Source organism: Raphanus sativus, chromosome 7, assembly GCF_000801105.2.
Source record: "Raphanus sativus cultivar WK10039 chromosome 7, ASM80110v3, whole genome shotgun sequence".
In the NCBI taxonomy this organism is placed as follows: Eukaryota; Viridiplantae; Streptophyta; class Magnoliopsida; order Brassicales; family Brassicaceae; genus Raphanus; species Raphanus sativus.
In genome coordinates, this window is record NC_079517.1 from 11,735,203 (window position 1) to 11,753,511 (window position 18,309).

The window sequence follows — 18,309 nt, forward strand, 5'->3', positions numbered from 1 at the left end:
ATTGCTATTTTGTCAAACAAAATTTGAGTTATGTCCAGAGTTAGATTAGTTGTTAGTGCTATACCCTTACAAAATATATATACTCATTTTCACCATTAATAAAACTTTTTAAGTTTTTTTATATAAATTAATGGTTTTAAATTAAGAAAAACAAAAGAAAAGAAAAATGGCCCACAGAGGTTTGACCAGGACAGGAGCAACGGGTGAGGAGCTGAGCTTCAACTACTGCCCAAAATCCAAGTGACGTCGTTTTCAGTGATCTCACGCGAACATAATTTTTTGAGTTGCCAAATAGGGCAGAGCGGGCAGTACCGTTCCGGGCAGCTATATTCCTCGTCTTCCTCACACTGCATGCCTCCATAAATAAAAGCCCGTTGAGATCAAAACTCAAATAAAAACAATACTTTTTATTTATTTATTAATATAAGAAAAAACTATTATAATCGATAAAAGGAGATGGATTGAAAAGGAGAGGACGAAGAACACTAATGATAGTTTCTTTGGCAGGCTTGTGTTAATAACATTTCTACAAACAAAAAAGCTCTTTTTTATTATTACTTCACGTTTTATTTCTCCAAAAAGCTCAAATCTTTTTCCTTTGGAACTTTATCTTAAAAAACAAAACTTTCGTTTCCAAGTGATAAAGAGACAGAGAGAGAGAGGGAGTGTGTGAGAGTGTGGAGACGAAAGGAAGGCCGGAAAGTTTAGCACTTTTGCTTTCTGCTCAGTGTTTCAGCTAATGGGTTGATTAGGGATTTGATTTTGAGTTGAGGTTTTGTAGGGTTGATGCTAGATCTGAAGAGATAAATCTGGTCGGAAATGGAGAAGATTCATGTGGTTTTTGTCTTACTTTCACTCATCTTACTGCCCTGGCTTGCCTCTGCTAATCTTGAAGGTTTGTTGTAGCTACTCAACGCTCTTGCTTCTTTACTGGTTATGTTGGAGTGAATCTTCTCTTATCATAGGGTCTGCATTTTGATTTTGAAAATGGTTATAGTTTGTGGATTACATGAGGAATTTTTGTGTGTTTGGAAAAGTTTTGTTCATTGTTTTCAAATTGTGAAATGATGGTGTTTGTTTGTATGTTTAGACTTTTAGTGGGTATTACAGTGAATCCACTATTGCTTTTTCTTGTTCACATCCACTATTGCTGAAAAAAAGTTTGGTGTAAGTTGGCTCTTAGAGACTACTATGTGTAACAGCTTGAAGCTTGTATTGTTCTGTGGTGGTTGGATCTTGGAGCTATGCACAGCTTAAGATTTGATGTTTGTTGATGCAAACGGTCTTTGATAGGCTTCCTTTGTTTTAGATTTTTATATCAAAACTTTGTGTCGTTATTAGTCTTTTAATCTTGTCTAAGAGACCTACTCGGTTAGTTCTCTTGATGCTAATCTTGTTAGATTTTTTGTGCTTATTGTTACAGGTGATGCATTGCATACTTTGAGGGTCACTTTAGTTGATCCCAACAATGTCTTGCAGAGCTGGGATCCTACGCTTGTCAATCCTTGCACTTGGTTCCACGTCACTTGCAACAACGAGAACAGCGTCATAAGAGTGTAAATCTTCCTGCTTACTAACCCCCTCTCTTCTCAATTTTTGTTTTGACTTTGTTATTTCTTTTTTTTTCACAGTGATTTGGGGAATGCAGAGTTGTCTGGCCATTTAGTTCCAGAGCTTGGTGTGCTCAAGAACTTGCAGTATCTGTAAGTCACACTTAATGCAAACATTGTATTAAAACAAAAATCAAATCCAATAGTTTGATATCAGAGAAACCAATTGTAGTCTAAATCTTCTTCCTACTTTCTTTGACAGGGAGCTTTACAGTAACAACATAACTGGCCCTATTCCTAGTAATCTTGGCAACCTGACAAACTTAGTGAGCTTGGATCTTTACCTAAACAGCTTCACTGGTCCCATTCCTGAATCACTGGGAAAGCTTTCAAAGCTTAGGTTTCTGTGAGTACTATTGCTTTACCTTCTCAGTCACAGTAATTGTTTAATCTTGGTGTAGTCACAGTTTCTGACTCTCTGCTTAAATTTTCATGCAAGAATAGCCGGCTTAACAACAACACTCTCAGTGGCTCTATTCCCATGTCATTGACCAATATCACCACCCTTCAAGTCTTGTGAGTCTTCTCATTTATGTCTGCCTTCCTCAGTTGGTTTGTATGGAGTTAAATGCCTTATAGTTTTGATGTATACTACAACTGCAGAGATCTGTCTAATAACCAACTCTCTGGTTCGGTTCCTGACAATGGCTCTTTCTCACTCTTCACACCCATAAGGTTATATTTCTTATCTTGTACTGGTTTTATCAGTTATATGTGTTTGAACCGTATTGACGATTGAAATTCTCATTTCTTTGTGCAGTTTTGCTAATAACTTAGACCTCTGTGGACCTGTTACAAGCCGCCCATGTCCTGGATCTCCCCCGTTCTCTCCTCCTCCGCCTTTTATCTCACCTCCTCCAGTTTCCACACCCAGTAAGTTGCCCCTCTTGATAGAAAACAGAAGATGAGATCTCACTAGGCTGGTTTTCTCATATAAACAATCTTGCCTATTAAACAAATTGATATTTGATTATACAGGTGGGTACGGTCTAACTGGAGCAATAGCAGGTGGAGTTGCTGCAGGTGCTGCTTTGCTTTTTGCTGCTCCTGCAATAGCCTTTGCTTGGTGGCGTCGAAGAAAGCCACACGATATCTTCTTCGACGTGCCTGGTGAGTTTAATAGAGAAAGTCACTCTGTCTTTTGATGCTACAACAAGCTCTCTTTTTTAAACAAAAAGTTTTTAACTTTAAACTCTCTGCGTGTAGCCGAAGAGGATCCAGAGGTTCATCTTGGACAGCTCAAGAGGTTTTCTCTGCGGGAGCTACAAGTGGCGAGCGACGGGTTCAGCAACAAGAACATACTGGGAAGAGGAGGGTTCGGGAAAGTCTACAAGGGACGTTTAGCAGACGGAACTCTCGTTGCTGTCAAGAGACTCAAGGAAGAACGAACTCCAGGAGGGGAGCTTCAGTTTCAAACAGAAGTAGAGATGATAAGCATGGCTGTTCATCGAAACCTCTTGAGATTAAGAGGTTTCTGCATGACACCAACGGAGAGACTGCTTGTCTATCCTTACATGGCCAATGGAAGCGTCGCTTCATGTCTCAGAGGTATTTAAAAAAAACATCTTTTAAATGTTTTGTTCTTCTCTCTAATGGATTCATAACCAACCAAACGCAGAGAGGCCACCGTCGCAGCCTCCACTAGACTGGCCAACGAGGAAGAGAATAGCACTAGGCTCAGCTCGTGGTTTATCTTACTTACACGACCACTGCGACCCTAAGATCATCCACCGTGACGTGAAAGCAGCGAACATTCTACTAGACGAGGACTTCGAAGCGGTTGTTGGTGACTTCGGGCTAGCGAAGCTCATGGACTACAAAGACACTCACGTGACAACAGCGGTACGTGGCACGATAGGCCACATCGCTCCTGAGTATCTCTCAACCGGAAAGTCCTCAGAGAAAACAGACGTGTTCGGTTACGGTATCATGCTTTTGGAGCTCATCACAGGACAAAGAGCCTTTGATCTCGCTAGGCTAGCTAACGACGATGACGTCATGTTGCTTGACTGGGTAAAAGTTTTATACTTTTTAGGTTTCATTTATTTGTTGAAAGGTGCTAACTTTTTTTTTTTTTATGTTTTGTGTGTGTTTAAAGGTGAAAGGGTTGTTGAAGGAGAAGAAGCTGGAGATGTTGGTGGATCCTGATCTTCAGACGAACTATGAGGAGAGGGAACTGGAACAGGTGATACAAGTGGCGTTGCTTTGCACGCAAGGCTCGCCTATGGAAAGACCAAAGATGTCGGAGGTTGTGAGGATGCTGGAAGGAGATGGGCTTGCGGAGAGATGGGATGAGTGGCAGAAAGTTGAGATATTGAGGGAAGATGTTGATTTGAGTCCTAATCTTCACTCTGATTGGATCGTTGATTCTACTTACAATTTGCATGCTGTTGAGTTGTCTGGTCCTAGGTAACCAACCCCCACAGGAAAATAAACTATTTGAGAGGGAACAGAAAGTCAGATTTTTATAAGGTTAGGTAGCTTTTGTTACAAGTTGTTTTTTAATATTGAAAAAGATATGTGATTTTGTGAAAGTTGTGCTACGGTTCTATAAAAGGAAAGAAAAAAATCATTAGTTAAGGATTTGTAAGATTTGTCTGATTTTATGGAAGAACAATGTGTATATTTTTGTAAGATTGGTCTGGTGGTTCTGGTGGGCATCTGAGAAGCCTTCGTGCCTAACCTGCCTTACCTTGGGTCAGTCTGCTCTTGTTATCATGTTGCTCCCAAATTTGGATAATTTTAGATAATTCATTTTTAAATATTTTTAGATATAATTAAAATTAAATGTATAAATATTTGTTTTAGTCAAATATTCATTACAGCTTGTTCCAGGCTTGTTCTAGTTCAGTTTGAATATTTTTAATATAAAAATATAGGAACTATATGAAGATTTATGAGTTGTAATCTAGTTCTAAATTTAGTTATTTTGTTTCAATTCAGGTTGGTTCTTCGTACTGTATATCGAATAAAATGTTGTTCAGAATTATTTTTGCTATAAACCATTTTGGAACTTGTTAAATATTTTAAATTAGTTTGAATATTTTATCCAAAAATGCGTATTTCCAAAATATGACGTCATTTAGTTATTTTCTCTTGACTAATCGTTTTATCGTCTCACAAGTGAAACGACGTTGTTTTGTAAAAAGGGTTTTAGCTTTTTGTCACAACAGAAAAAGAGGTGAAACAAGGGTTTTGTAGTCTGTCTCTGTTCTCTATCGCCGCGACACGTCAAGCATCCCTCTCCGCTGTCTCATCGCGTCTGTCTCTTCTTTTCTTCATCGTGGTGGCCGTAAAAACTCGGTGGTAAGAGAGGAGAAGATGAGTAACGCAGATATGAATAATCAATCAATGGAAGAAGAGGAAGAAGACGAGGGAGACGTTTTCCTCGGTGAATCCGATGTCCTCCATGAAATCGACGTCGACGGAGAAGGTTTCTCCTTTTTTCTTCCATATTCATTCATCTCTCTCTCTCCTTCTTAAAGTTGTATCCTTTTAATCGTATGTGAGAGACTCTTGTAATTGTAAATTCAGATCTTCCTGACGCATATGATGAGGATGGTAATGACAACGACAATGATGATGAAGTGTTTGGTAATGACTGACTCATCACCACCTCTAGTGTTTTTACAACATTTCTTGTAAGTTTATGTTTTCTTTTGTATGGTTGCAGATGAAAACGATGACTCCATTCACACATTCACTGGTCACAAAGGTATAAACCCACTTTTATCATTCTGTTATCACCTCAAAACGTTTGCTAAGAACATTTTGTTTTTCTTTCTTACACAGGTGAGCTTTATGCATTGGCATGTAGCCCTTTAGACCCCACCCTAGTAGCAACCGGAGGTGGAGATGACAAAGCCTTTCTCTGGAAAATCGGCAACGGAGACTGGGCTGCCGAGCTTCTAGGTCACAAAGACTCTGTTTCTTCTCTAGCTTTTAGCTACGATGGACAGTTAGTTGCCTCTGGTGGGCTGGATGGTGTCGTTCAGATCTTTGACGCATCGTCTGGGACTTTGAAATGTGTTTTGGACGGACCTGGTGGTGGCATCGAGGTTATAAAAACTTTGTCCTTGATGATTAATAAGTCCACAAGATTGTATACTTAACTGTGTGATTTTTTGTTTTTGTTTTGTCAGTGGGTGAAGTGGCATCCGAGAGGACACGTTGTGTTGGCTGGATCAGAAGATTGTTCTATGTGGATGTGGAATGCTGATAAAGAAGCCTATCTTAATATGTTTTCTGGTCACAATCAGAGCGTCACTTGCGGTGACTTCACTCCTGACGGTAAACTAATCTGTACTGGCTCTGATGATGCTAGTCTGATAGTATGGAACCCGAAGACTTGTGAAAGCATTCATGTGGTTAAAGGCAAGTGAAAGTCACTTCCTCTATGGGTTTAACATGTTACTAATGTACACTAAGTTTTGGAACCCTAATCTTTGATTTTCATGTAGGTCATCCGTATCATACTGAAGGGTTGATATGCTTGGACATTAACTCCAACTCCAGTCTTGCTATCAGTGGCTCAAAAGACGGTTCTGTTCACATTGTCAATATAGTCACTGGAAAGGTTTGTTTTATTGATTTATATGATCTGTATCATCTCAATTGTCAAATGTTGTGCTACTAACTTGTGCATAATCATACCAAACAGGTTGTGAGCTCTCTGAGTTCTCATACAGAGTCAGTTGAATGCGTGAAGTTTTCACCAAGCTCCGCTACTATCCCTATGGCTGCAACAGGTGGGATGGACAAGAAGCTTGTCATCTGGGATCTTCAACATTCAACTCCTAGGTTCATCTGCGAGCACGCGGTATAACCCTAACTCTTGTAGTTTCTCTTATGAGATAGAATACAAAACAGAGATTGGAATGTTAAACAACAAGCCCTTCTCTATTTTTTTGGTTACAGGAAGGTGTGACATGCGTGACATGGATAGGAACCTCAAAGTACTTAGCCACAGGCTGTGCCGACGGCACAGTGAGCGTTTGGGACAGCTTATTAGGAAACTGCGTCCACACCTACCATGGCCACCAGGATGCAGTCCAAGCCATCTCAGTCTCCACCAACACCGACTTCATTGTTTCTGTCTCTGTTGACAACACTGCTCGTGTCTATGACACATCTGAGTTCCAAAACAAAATGGAATAGGCAAGTGATTGAACACTTAAACATAAGTGTTATTTATTACCTCTTGTTATTGGTTCGGACATGTGTGATTGATTACTGATAAAGATGTAAAACATTCTACTTTTCAATTATATTTGATAGTTTTGTTTTTTCCTTAGTGATAAGCAAATATCAATTAGCACATAACAGTTTAGTTAAGCAGCACACATAATTTAAAGAGGCTTAAAGCATGGCTCATAGGCTTAGAGAGGCTGAAGCATTACTGGTAAGCCGTACTGAGGAGTTAAAGTGAGGTGATCAACCGGAGAGTGCTTATACTCGCTGGAGAGGCTAAGCCTGAACCTCTGGAGGATCATGGTGAGCACGATCTTGGCTTCCATCATTGCAAAGTTTTGGCCGATGCAAACTCTTGGTCCCATTGAGAAGGCGAGGAGAGCGTTTGGGTGTTTAGCGGCACGGGAAACGCCGTTTTCAAATCGCAGGGGGTTGAACTTGTCTGCGTCTGATCCCCAAATGGCCTTGTCGCTATGCATCTTCATAAGAGGGAAGACTATTGTTGTGCCCTTGGGGATCTTCAGGTGCCCTAGCGTCAGATCTTTTGTTGCGTCTCTGGAGAAAAATGATACTGGACTGTACAGGCGAAGTGACTCCAAGAACACCATGTTCATCTGTAAGACATAAGTAAAGTCTCTTCAACAGCAAGAAACCCTTTTTCCTTCAGGCACAAGCAAACATTTTATTACCAGTTTGAGTTTGGAGAAAGTGTCTGAATCTGGTGTCTTGTCTTTACCGCATTCTTCGGAAACTTCGTCTCTTAGTTTCTCCTGCCAGTCTTGGTGCAAGCTCAGTAACATGGTTGTCCATGTCAACAGATTCGAGTTAGTTTCGTACCCTGCGAAGAAAAAAAGTCTTGCATTCATCTATGATTTCGTTGATTTTTCCAACTACCATTGTTTTTGTTGATAAAAATCATTATATTATGTCTTCTGTGACATAATAAATCATATTTTTAAGAACTATAACCTCTTTCAGTTTATAATAGAACATTCAAAATATAATACGCAATAAAATTTTGATGTGTTTAATAACAGTACTTGATTTCTTTTAATAAGCACTTCAACAAGCTTTAAACTTTTTGGTATTGACTTCAGAAAGTTTATGATTTAGTTGTTTATCCAGTAAGAATTGATCCAAACTCAACCTACTTAAATATACAAACTATGAATCCATGTGTTTTTTTTTCTATAAAAGATGAAACAAAGATTTAAAATTTGCATGAAGTAAAAGACTGGTAGATATAATCAAACATATTTCGTTGATGAACAAGAATATGCTTGGACATTAACTCCAACTCCAGTCTTGCTATCAGTGGCTCAAAAGACGGTTCTGTTCACATTGTCAATATAGTCACTGGAAAGGTTTGTTTCATTGCTTCATCTGCTTGCTTATGATCTGCGTGCTTCTAACTTGTGCATAACCATACCAAACAGGTTGTGAGCTCTCTGACGTCTCATACAGAGTCAGTTGAATGCGTGAAGTTTTCACCAAGCTCCGCTACTATCCCTATGGCTGCAACAGGTGGGATGGACAAGAAGCTTGTCATCTGGGATCTTCAACATTCAACTCCTAGGTTGAATGTTGAAGAATATGCTCAACATTCACTGATGTCCAAGAATATGCTTAACTGTCCACTTTCTTTAACTTTAATATCTAGGTTACTTTTGAACAAGAATCACTTTAAAAAAAAAGAAAGAGCATTCACAATAATTATTTTGCAAATCCCAGTAGATGGTCTAGAAAATGATTTGTTGTTAATATATCATGATCATATGATATTTACAGAAATTATTCTGTTACAGAATAGTGTAATTAAGTGTTGAAGTTTGCTTTTGTGATTGTGGGATAAGATAAAAAGTGGACATTATACTCTTCAATTATCAATAGTTTTTGCTTCTCCTTTAGCTGCTATGCAATATCACTATATCAATATCCAATATCAAGTGACACATTTAACCAATGATTGATCCCTTCTCGTAAATATTGCACTCTTAAGAAACTAGCGTAGGTTACCTCTCTTATTCCTCTGTAATGTTTCATATACACATTTGATGGCACTTTTATATTATAGGTGATTATGGTAAGACTGAACTATCCACTTTCTTTAACTTTAGTATTTTGGTTACTTCTGAATAATAATAAAAAAAAATTAAAGAACGAACATTCACATTAGTTATTTCACAAATCCGAATAGATTGTCTTGACAATGACATGTTAACATATCCAGCTCAGGCTCATATAATATGGACCAAACTAAACGGTCCTAAACACGAAAGATAATTTCATAGATTTATTGGTTTTATAAAGTAGTGAGAACAGAACAAAATTTGACAAGTGATGAATGTAAGATCATTGAACAGAACTCAGAAGACTGGTACGATCACCTGAGGATGAACATTGAGTTGTAGTGGAGATTTAACAAACTAACACTAGTCTACAGAGAAGAGAGTCAGATTTGAACTTTTTTAAAGCCCTGCCTCGATTTCGATGAAGTTCCAGTCTCTTCTCCCTGCACGGCTCCGCACTAACCTTGGCGAGGCTCCTTGTGTTATCATAAGATCACCTGCCTGGAAATTGGGTTGTGGGGTTACCTTTGAGGATGATGAAGCAGGGAAAGTGTTGGACCTTGCAGCTTGAATGAGTGATTTCCTGGTGAGGCAGCTCGCGATCACAGAGCATCTTCCTTCATTGTCTGAGCTAGACACGGAGTAGCTTCTAAAGGAGTGGGACGGGCTCTCTACACTGTGACACACGAGACACGCAAAGCTCATTCTTCTTGTGTGCGGCTTTGATACACAAGAAAGACTACTTGGTTCTTTAGGACTCCTGCATCTCGACAAATGCAAAATCAATTCAGAAAAATAAACTCCTCAAGACCCACCCATGACAAGCTAATTATATAAACAAGTGTGACCTGTTTTAAGCAGCACTCTAGTCTAGTGTGACACAACATCAATAACAAGATAATGGCAATTTCTTCTCGAGGATGATTTTCACTAACAAGAAGAAGTAAACTCCTCTATCTAGACCCATGTTAAGCTCATTGTATACACAAAAATCTGACACGTTTCAACCAGAACTCTTGTCTGATTGACACAGAATCAATAAAAACATCATGGCGAGGATGAATTTTCAGGAACCACAACAAGCAAGTAAGATAAAGAAACAAAGACAAAAAAAAAAGCTCATTACTTCCATCAACTAAGAGCTCATGACATAAGTAGCTAGTAATAGCTCTCAAAACTATATACTCAGACATGTACATAACAAGAGTCATCATCTAGACTAGAATCAATTCACAGCACCAAAAGAAAGCCAAAGTGAGACCTAAGGACTCAATCTTTAACTTAGCCTGAATCAATGTCTATCACCTAAACCCTAAACAGTAAATTCAACCTCCTAGATATACAACATTGGTGATAAATTTGTCATCTTTATGGAAAGATCCATAAAAATTCAATTCAAATTGCATGTTAGAGAGAGAGAGACGGAGATTTGAGATCTGGAGAGCAGAAGCTTACCCTGGAGAGATTCTCGAAGATGAAGAAGAAGAAGAAGAAAAGCCTCGTGGCGATGATGCGAAGACCCAGAAGCTGAGTCGCGGTTCGATTATTATTATTATAGGCTTTTAGGCATTTTTTAGCTAAGTTTACTGCGACACGCGCCGCCACAAGCGAGTTTTCCCGCGTGGAGAGGGGTGACTCCAACTTAGTGATTTACGGATCGAATCCTTAACAACGTGGCAAGGCCTGATTGGTTTCGGTGTGGGTTTGTGATTCGCCGCTGTGTTTTTTTTTTCCCTGCTTTTTCCGATCAAAAAATTCTGGGTTTTGTCCTGATTGCGTCGTTGTTCATCCAAATTCAAATCTCAGTTTCTTTTTGATCTCTCGTCTTTGATTAGATTCCAATCATGAATTCGATTTTTTCCGGTACTCGTCTAAGGTAATTAGATCCTCTTCTCCTTTCTTCGTAATTGTATTGTATGATTCTGAAGTTATATATGTGGATTTGAATTTCAGGGACATGATCAGATCACTAAAACAGTATCCTTTAATATAGATTCTTTCTCAGTGTTAGGGACATTTGGTTATCTCGGGCTGATGTTGCTTCTTGATGAGAGGCAGGAAGTGTTGATGCTCGTCACGAATTCATTAAAACAGTATCCTTTAATATAGATTCTTTCTCAGTGTTAGTGAAAAAGTTAGAACTAAGTGTATATTGGGTTGCATTGCTGTGATGAGTGGTAGATTTGTTCCAGATTAGCCTTAACTCACGTGCAGAGATCTTAACCACAGGAACCAGTATCTTGTAGGGCTCGCACTCTGTGCTTTAGGGAATAATTGTTCTGCAGAAATGGCTCGTGATCTTGCGCCTGAAGTAGAGAGATTGATCCAGATTCGTGACCATAACATCCGTAAGAAGGTGAAGTTTTTTAGTTCATATATAATGCTTGATGGAGCTTGAGGCTGTTGGTTCTGTTCCTTCATTTCTTTGACCATTTATGTTTTATTATATGTAGGCGGCACTTTGCTCCTCTAGATCTTGCAGAGAACTTTGTAAATGCTGCTTCTTCCTTGCTGAAAGAAAAGCATCATGGGGTTCTTATAACAGGAGTTCAACTTTGTTATGAACTATGCACGATATTACTAATAGCGCATATCAGCCAGAGTATGATGTTGCAGGAATAACAGATCCTTTTCTTCACATACGGTTACTTAAGCTCCTGCGTGTTTTAGGCCATGGTGACGCTGATGCCAGTGATTTGATGACTGATATACTTGCCCAAGTTAGTCGTAATTTAGCAAGTGATTTTGGATATGGCTCACCATTTTCACATTTTCGATGTAATTCCCGTGGAACCATATATGCTAAGACTTTCTTTATATATTAAGGACTTCAAATTAGAATACACCATTGAACATATATTTTTGATTCGAGTCCTTCACTATTCAAACAAAACAAAATTAACTTAAAAATTAGTTTAAAATTCTTAAGGACTCCCATGGTGAATCCACCATTGCGGATGCTCTTACGCCAATTATTAACCGCTTCCAATTTTATTATTTACCACCAGAGAAACTCGGTTAAGAACCATTTCACTCTAAAATCATCTCCAATGTATTTCCCATTTTTTTCATTTATAATAGACAAACTCTAGATATAAGTTCTTATCTGATGTATTTTTCTATTTCTTCTTCTAAAAATAAATATTCTTAAAAAATTCATTTATTATTTTACAACAGATATCTTCTATTTATAAATGTTGAAAATCATCCAATCATTGTAATATTTTATTTTTTTATAAAATTTCAATATTATTTAAACTGAAAATTTTATTACAAAAAACTATCATATATAATAAAATAAAATAAAGTAGACATTTCTAACTATCAATATTATTATATTTTCACAGAAATGATTTGCTAATGCATTTCGAAATGAGAAATGAGTAAAAGTTGAACACATGAGAACTATAATGTATAATTTTAAACATCATATGTATTAGCTAAAGTACAGAGTTCTTTCTTAAAAAAACCTAAAAATTACAGAGGAAACATAATTTTGCTTGTGTTCGGATGGTACGGCGGACTCCAAAAGTATTAATTAAGCATTATAGGTTTGAAGTTTACTATGTAGAATTATTTATTTCTGTGATTATTTCTGTAATCAGATTATGTGGATATTTAACTTATCACATATAACAATCTAGGCGTACATGTTGTCGATAGGCCGGTCCCAAAAAGATTTGTTAGACCTTCAAGTTTGGATACTCACATATTATAAAAAGGGTACAAAAAGAATATAATTTTACTATCAATCTTTTTTTTTGGCAAATCTTTTTGAACAATTCGTCAAAAAAAAAAAATCTTTTTGAACAAACTATACTTTCATTAACTTAAAGGCTTAAACAGAGTTCATGAGCGCATACAAAGCTGATTTTGCAAGAGAATCGGCCTCAACATTGCAAAGCTCTCGGAACAAATTTAAAGGAGATAGAAATAAAGGTCTATAGAGGATATGAATATCATGAAGAATGTCTTGGATGTCGATAAGTTTGTCTTTCGAAGACAAAACTGAGATGAAGGTTTTTGAGTCTGAAGATAGTGATCAACTAAACCATGCCGACACTGCATGTGAGAGAGCAGTTTTGACCGCATGAGCTTCTGCAACAAGAGCAGAGAGCCGACATGGCTGCGGTTTGAAGACATAAACCGTGACTCACCAGAGATGGGGTCTTTAAAGATCCACCCAAACCCACCAAATTGTGTCACCAAAATCCATGCTGCATCTACAAAACATTGAGGTTCGGTGGGCAGAGCAATGGATTGGTTAGACTTACCGGTAATTAGCGAGAGAGAGGAGGGGCCTTGCATTGTTGAGCATTTTGCCAAGCGCAAAAAGCTTCCTTGACAGCCAAGGTAGCCACATCATGTTCAGAGAGCAGAGCATTTTTCAAAACATAATTTATTACTCGCAGTCCTTGCAGAGGACCCAAGGGAACAGGGCAGCATCCGAAAGTCCCAAGGAAGGTAGGCAGATCATCCTCAGATTTTTCTGGAGGAGTTGAGTGATTGAGTTGACATTGATAGACGATGGAGAGTGAAAAGCTAGGATGAGATTTAACACGCGATTAGAAAAAAATGCACTCCAAGAAGAGATGAAGGTTAATTTGTTTCATGTTGTCCACAACATTTGCATCTGAAATCGCCAGAGAGTCCTCCTGCTGCCAGATTCGAGCCAACTGGGATAGCACTGTTTTTGATTTTCCATAGAAGGTGTTTTAATTTAGGAGAAACTTTAACATTCCAGATGCAATCTTTCCAACTGAACTCTAAGTTAGATAGTTCAGAATTGAGCGCATATCCTGATTTAGTGGAGTATAAACCAGGCTTTGAGGCGAGCCAAACTAGATTATCATGCATACAAAAGGAGCTTGGAATAATCAGTCTAGTTTGATCCTCATACTGAGGTAATTGGAGTCTAATGGCATATTAGATTCCAAGACTGTGTTGTAGGATCAAAGAGATCAGAGACCTTTAAGTCCTTATTATCCAGCGTGGGAGGTCCTATAGGGGAGAGAGCTAGGTCAGTTAAGAGACAGCCATGTAGCCTTCCACATACTGATCATACTACCTGTACCCACAATATATCCCAATCCTTTCAGTAGGAAATCTCGTCCAATCAAGACGCCTTTCTAGCCGTGCGAACCAGAAATGGGTGATCAACATCCAAGAAATAGGTGGAGTGACAATACTTGCTAAAGACATTGATTGAGTGAAATACTCGGTAAATACTAAATATATATTCAACATCCTTTACTGAACAGTTGATAAGTCATATGCCTCTTGGGTTTTGGATTTTGCATGGGTTTTATGTATCATTCTTTTAACTTTTAAAGGTGGGGCTTAATGTTACCCACAAACTAATACAAACCCATTTAATAATGTTATCAAAGGATGAGTGATACTTATCCAATACATTCATTACACTATCTACCAAGTAGTTTATCTTGTTTTTTGGTAGGCTTTTATTCTCTTCGAACTCAAGGAAAAAGGCTAAACTAAATTCTAGAATGTAATATGGTAATATACTCCTCCCTCAAATTCCATTCAATTATGCATATTCTAGGTTTTCCTCTAAAAGAAACCTTTTATTTTTTCCTCTGATATTTTCCCAACAAGTTCTAGTGACAAATAATTGAAAAGCAGATGTATCTAGTATAATTTATAGTCCAAATAAGTTTTTTCTTCGTAAGAATTATAGGTTTTTTTTCTTTCAAGTAGTAGTTTTTCCTCTCCCTAGTTTATTTCCTTCGATATTTTTCAGCTAATTAATACTAGTAACTTTGATAATCTTGTTTTTCTTAGTTTAAAAGATGTGAATTTAACACACAAAGATATACGGTCGAAAAACTTAGAATGAACACAAAGCACTTGTAGATGAGGGAGTGAAACGGAAAATATGAATTTAGGTAATGTTATCTTGAAAATGATGACGATCGAGCTTTCAATTTCAACATAGAGGAGACAAATATTTTAGGGATTTATGGTGAACGGCCATAAGAGATCAGCCACATCAAGACATGTTCACATTGATGTACGTAGTCTTGTTTGGCGTTGGATCTCTCGGGGGAATCTGATGGCAGATAGGTACATACACGACTATGACATTTTCTTATTTTATGGACATGGTCACATGAACAAAATAAAAATGGAGCTGATTAAAATTTATATCCCATTGTCGTAGTATGCTTCCATTGGATATTTTGGAACCCTTTTTTTTTTTACTTTGCAAATGTGAAAATTCACTATAACAATTTAAAATTCATCATCCGATTTACAATTGAATAAATGCATAAGAAATGCAGACTTCGATAACAGCATCTTACATTGACATCAAAAAAAATTTAGTTTCAGACATGCGATTCCAATAAAAACGCATCAACATATATGGAATGACATCATAGAGAAAAGAAGAGAAGAACAAACATATTAAGTTATCAAGTAGGTTTTCTGGTTGTTAACATATAATTCATAATAATTTGTATATTTTTAAGCTTGATATTCTTAATAAAAACCCAAAATCGTTGGAAAGAGACCATACAGGAAAAAAAAAAAGAACACACATAAGTTGTCAACTAGGGTTTTGGGTTGTGACAACATATATTTCACAATTATGGTTCTTCAACATGTGCGGCGACTTTTGTTATATATAATACTTTTCAGAAGGATATAATAGGACTCGTTAGAACCACATCAGTTTAGTGGAGTTCACGCATGCGACTACTAAAAACAGTCGACTCTTGGATTCCTTGAAACACATATTTTATTTGATTCCAGATGAAAGATAAAAGAATAGATTTTTGGCTATACATATTTCTATTTGATAGATAATGTTGGTGTGATTTAATATGACATTGGAGAAACTAGTCTCGAAGCTACTCGTGACAGTCAGTTTTCATCTATCTCTTTTAAATATTACATCATTTTAATTTTTAATTTAACATCTCAATTTCTAATATATAGTAGTCTATATTGAAAGGTTTTAAAAATTGAATTGGTTACTTATACTTACAAATATACTTATTTTCGGATATATATCCAGAAAAATTCTAAAATTAAATGTAAATGAACTAGAGTAATCAAAACATAGATGAACTATCGCGAAATAATTTGCAATATCATGTGACTGGAGTTAAAGCACGGAAGAAGATCATGCCTATAGAGAGGCCGGGACTAATCTCCAAATATATGGTGCAACCCAAAGACTTTCACTCCAATATTCAAATGGGTCCTAATATATGTCCATATCTATGTGGCCATAAAGTAAAGTGTAATAATTGGAAACATTTTTCTGTTATTAAATAAGTGTAATTTAATTAGATGACAAAAAGTGTTACTTCCGCCACTTGGATTCGAGTCCCGATCATTGGTGGATTAACATGGATGATCACCAGTTTCTTTGGACGCCTTCAACGGATTTTCAGTAGGAAAAATCCCAGATTTTCGGTGAATGATTTTTATGTATTAGTTGGAAGTCCTTTGAGGCATTCGGATATTAGGGTCAGAAAAGTGTTATTTTATTTTAGTTTAATATTCTCTTTAAATTAATGAAAACTATACAAGAGACCACGATATGTTCCACTTATCGTATATGCTCTTATTTAGTAATAAAACTGCAATTGTTGTTATTAACGAGGACCGGCTAGGAAGGGTATGCATACCAGGTTACCAACTACTTCAAGTCCAACACAAAGGAGGGAAAATGATCGACAAGTGATATTCAATTCAGTTCGTAGTTTCGTACTGAACTTTTGTTGTTTCACATCATAGAAGCAAGTTTTCTTTTCCAATTGTCTTCGTAGCAGATAAATGGTAAAAACAGTTACCTACTTTTAACTTATCCATTTGTAGGTAGATGACTCATAATTCACAAACATGATTCGCTCTTATAATCTGCGACTTCGGTACCACTTGAAATGACTGCCTTTCTCACATTTATTTCTCTTCTTTTTGGAGTATCCTTTTAGGATTGGATTCTCCGGAGAAAACGGCGATTTTATACCCAAGATATTGTGATATATTCGATTCATATCTGCCTTATATAGTTTTGGTAAAACATACTTGAATTTTCAAATATTTCATATGACATATCTAATGTTCATTTTTTTGGCCAATTCATACTTTACTCGCCACATCAACTATCACACAATTTAATTATGATGACATGGATGCTACGTCAGCTAATTTTGCTAACGAATATGCCACATATACATTTAAAAAACAGTTGTTTTATAAAAAATATTATTTTAGAAAATGTAAATTTTATAAATTTATATTATTTACTGAAATTAACAAAAATAATTATATAATTAAATTTTAATCTTATACAAGAGATATATTTGTAAATGTTTTGATCATATCATAATACCCTCCTTATAGAAGTTATATAAGTATTGTAAAAATCTAAATTCAATACTAGTATTGCAGTCATGTTTTTCTCAATTAATCATGGCTGTGTTTATTTGAAAAATTTATAAGATGTTAATCTAAATTTTTAAAATGTAAATAACATACTCATAATTAATCAAGAATAACACACTGTAACATTAGTATTAAATTTAATTATTTCAATACATATATAACTCTAATAAGTATTGTATTATGATATAATTGAAACATTTACGAATATATTTCTTTTAAAAGATTAAAATTTAATTATCTAAATTATAAAATTTTATAAATAATTATGTTTTCCAAAAAATATTTTTATTATTGAATTTTATTTAAAAATGCACACATGACACTTTTGTCAATAAAATTAGATGATGTAGCATTCAAGTCAACAAAATTAAATGACGTGGCAAACTGATATGGTGACTAAGGTATGATTTAGCCAAAGAAATAAGCATTAGTTATGTTATTTGAAATTTTAAAAAATTAATATATGTTTTAGTACGACCATATAAGTCGGATATGAATTGAACATATCAATATACATTGATATGAAATGACCGTTTTTCGCATGGGCGAATCTAGGTAGAACAGCATGGGTGCAGCTGCCCTCACTTAAAACTACAAGTAAATTTATTTGCATCCAAACGTACATATACGTTGCAGCTTAATTGGCTAAGCACCTCTTTCTGCCCCCACATAAAAGAATTTCGAATCCCCAATTTTACAATGTTTCTTATATTTTTTTTTCCTTTTTTACTTTTTTGATTTTCTTTTTCTTGTGTTATATTTCCTTTCTAGCCTCACTTCTCTTCCTTCTATTATTTTTTCTGGTATCTGTTTTTTTTTCTCTTTTCATTCCATAAATTATGTTCTAGCAAATTGTCCCATATCTTTTTTTAAATCTTATTTTGTCATGGGTTTATTCTTTTCTTCCTTTAGATAGAAAAACTCTTTTAGCTGTATTATTTAGTTTATTTTTTCTTCTAAATGTTAGATTTATTAAAAGATATAAAATACTGTGAATATAAAATATTTTATTAATAAATTAA

The 18,309-nt window shown here is 36.2% G+C and overlaps 4 protein-coding genes and 2 long non-coding RNA genes across 6 annotated transcripts; 3 read left to right on the plus strand and 3 right to left on the minus strand.

Moving 5' to 3' along the window:
- Positions 1-74: 74 nt before the first annotated feature.
- LOC130497906 (uncharacterized) lies at positions 75-1,415 on the minus strand. The gene is made up of 2 exons (XR_008936937.1): positions 851-1,415; positions 75-355 (listed from the first exon to the last, which is right to left on the minus strand). It is a non-coding gene; the product is annotated as an uncharacterized LOC130497906 (long non-coding RNA).
- Positions 391-4,372, plus strand: LOC130497905 (somatic embryogenesis receptor kinase 1). The gene is made up of 11 exons (XM_056991156.1): positions 391-895; positions 1,424-1,556; positions 1,632-1,703; positions 1,813-1,956; positions 2,055-2,126; positions 2,214-2,285; positions 2,371-2,483; positions 2,589-2,720; positions 2,817-3,158; positions 3,229-3,623; positions 3,709-4,372. Exons 1-11 carry the CDS (start codon positions 820-822, stop codon positions 4,021-4,023), a joined length of 1,866 nt encoding a protein of 621 aa, XP_056847136.1. The 5' UTR covers positions 391-819; the 3' UTR covers positions 4,024-4,372.
- Positions 4,373-4,801: 429 nt separating this feature from the next.
- LOC108814846 (uncharacterized) lies at positions 4,802-6,903 on the plus strand. The gene is made up of 8 exons (XM_018587476.2): positions 4,802-5,043; positions 5,145-5,204; positions 5,284-5,325; positions 5,403-5,668; positions 5,753-5,984; positions 6,071-6,186; positions 6,271-6,429; positions 6,528-6,903. The coding sequence occupies exons 1-8, from the start codon at positions 4,932-4,934 to the stop codon at positions 6,765-6,767; spliced, it is 1,227 nt and encodes a 408-aa protein (XP_018442978.2). The 5' UTR covers positions 4,802-4,931; the 3' UTR covers positions 6,768-6,903.
- An 85-nt stretch (positions 6,904-6,988) lies between these two features.
- LOC130498014 (cytochrome P450 709B1-like) lies at positions 6,989-7,600 on the minus strand. The gene is made up of 2 exons (XM_056991345.1): positions 7,490-7,600; positions 6,989-7,414 (listed from the first exon to the last, which is right to left on the minus strand). The coding sequence occupies exons 1-2, from the start codon at positions 7,598-7,600 to the stop codon at positions 6,989-6,991; spliced, it is 537 nt and encodes a 178-aa protein (XP_056847325.1).
- A 1,467-nt stretch (positions 7,601-9,067) lies between these two features.
- On the minus strand, positions 9,068-10,477 carry LOC130497604 (uncharacterized). The gene is made up of 2 exons (XM_056990541.1): positions 10,325-10,477; positions 9,068-9,629 (listed from the first exon to the last, which is right to left on the minus strand). Exon 2 carries the CDS (start codon positions 9,572-9,574, stop codon positions 9,269-9,271), a length of 306 nt encoding a protein of 101 aa, XP_056846521.1. The 5' UTR covers positions 9,575-9,629; positions 10,325-10,477; the 3' UTR covers positions 9,068-9,268.
- A 153-nt stretch (positions 10,478-10,630) lies between these two features.
- On the plus strand, positions 10,631-11,699 carry LOC130497605 (uncharacterized). The gene is made up of 3 exons (XR_008936607.1): positions 10,631-10,962; positions 11,084-11,225; positions 11,323-11,699. It is a non-coding gene; the product is annotated as an uncharacterized LOC130497605 (long non-coding RNA).
- Positions 11,700-18,309: the final 6,610 nt, after the last annotated feature.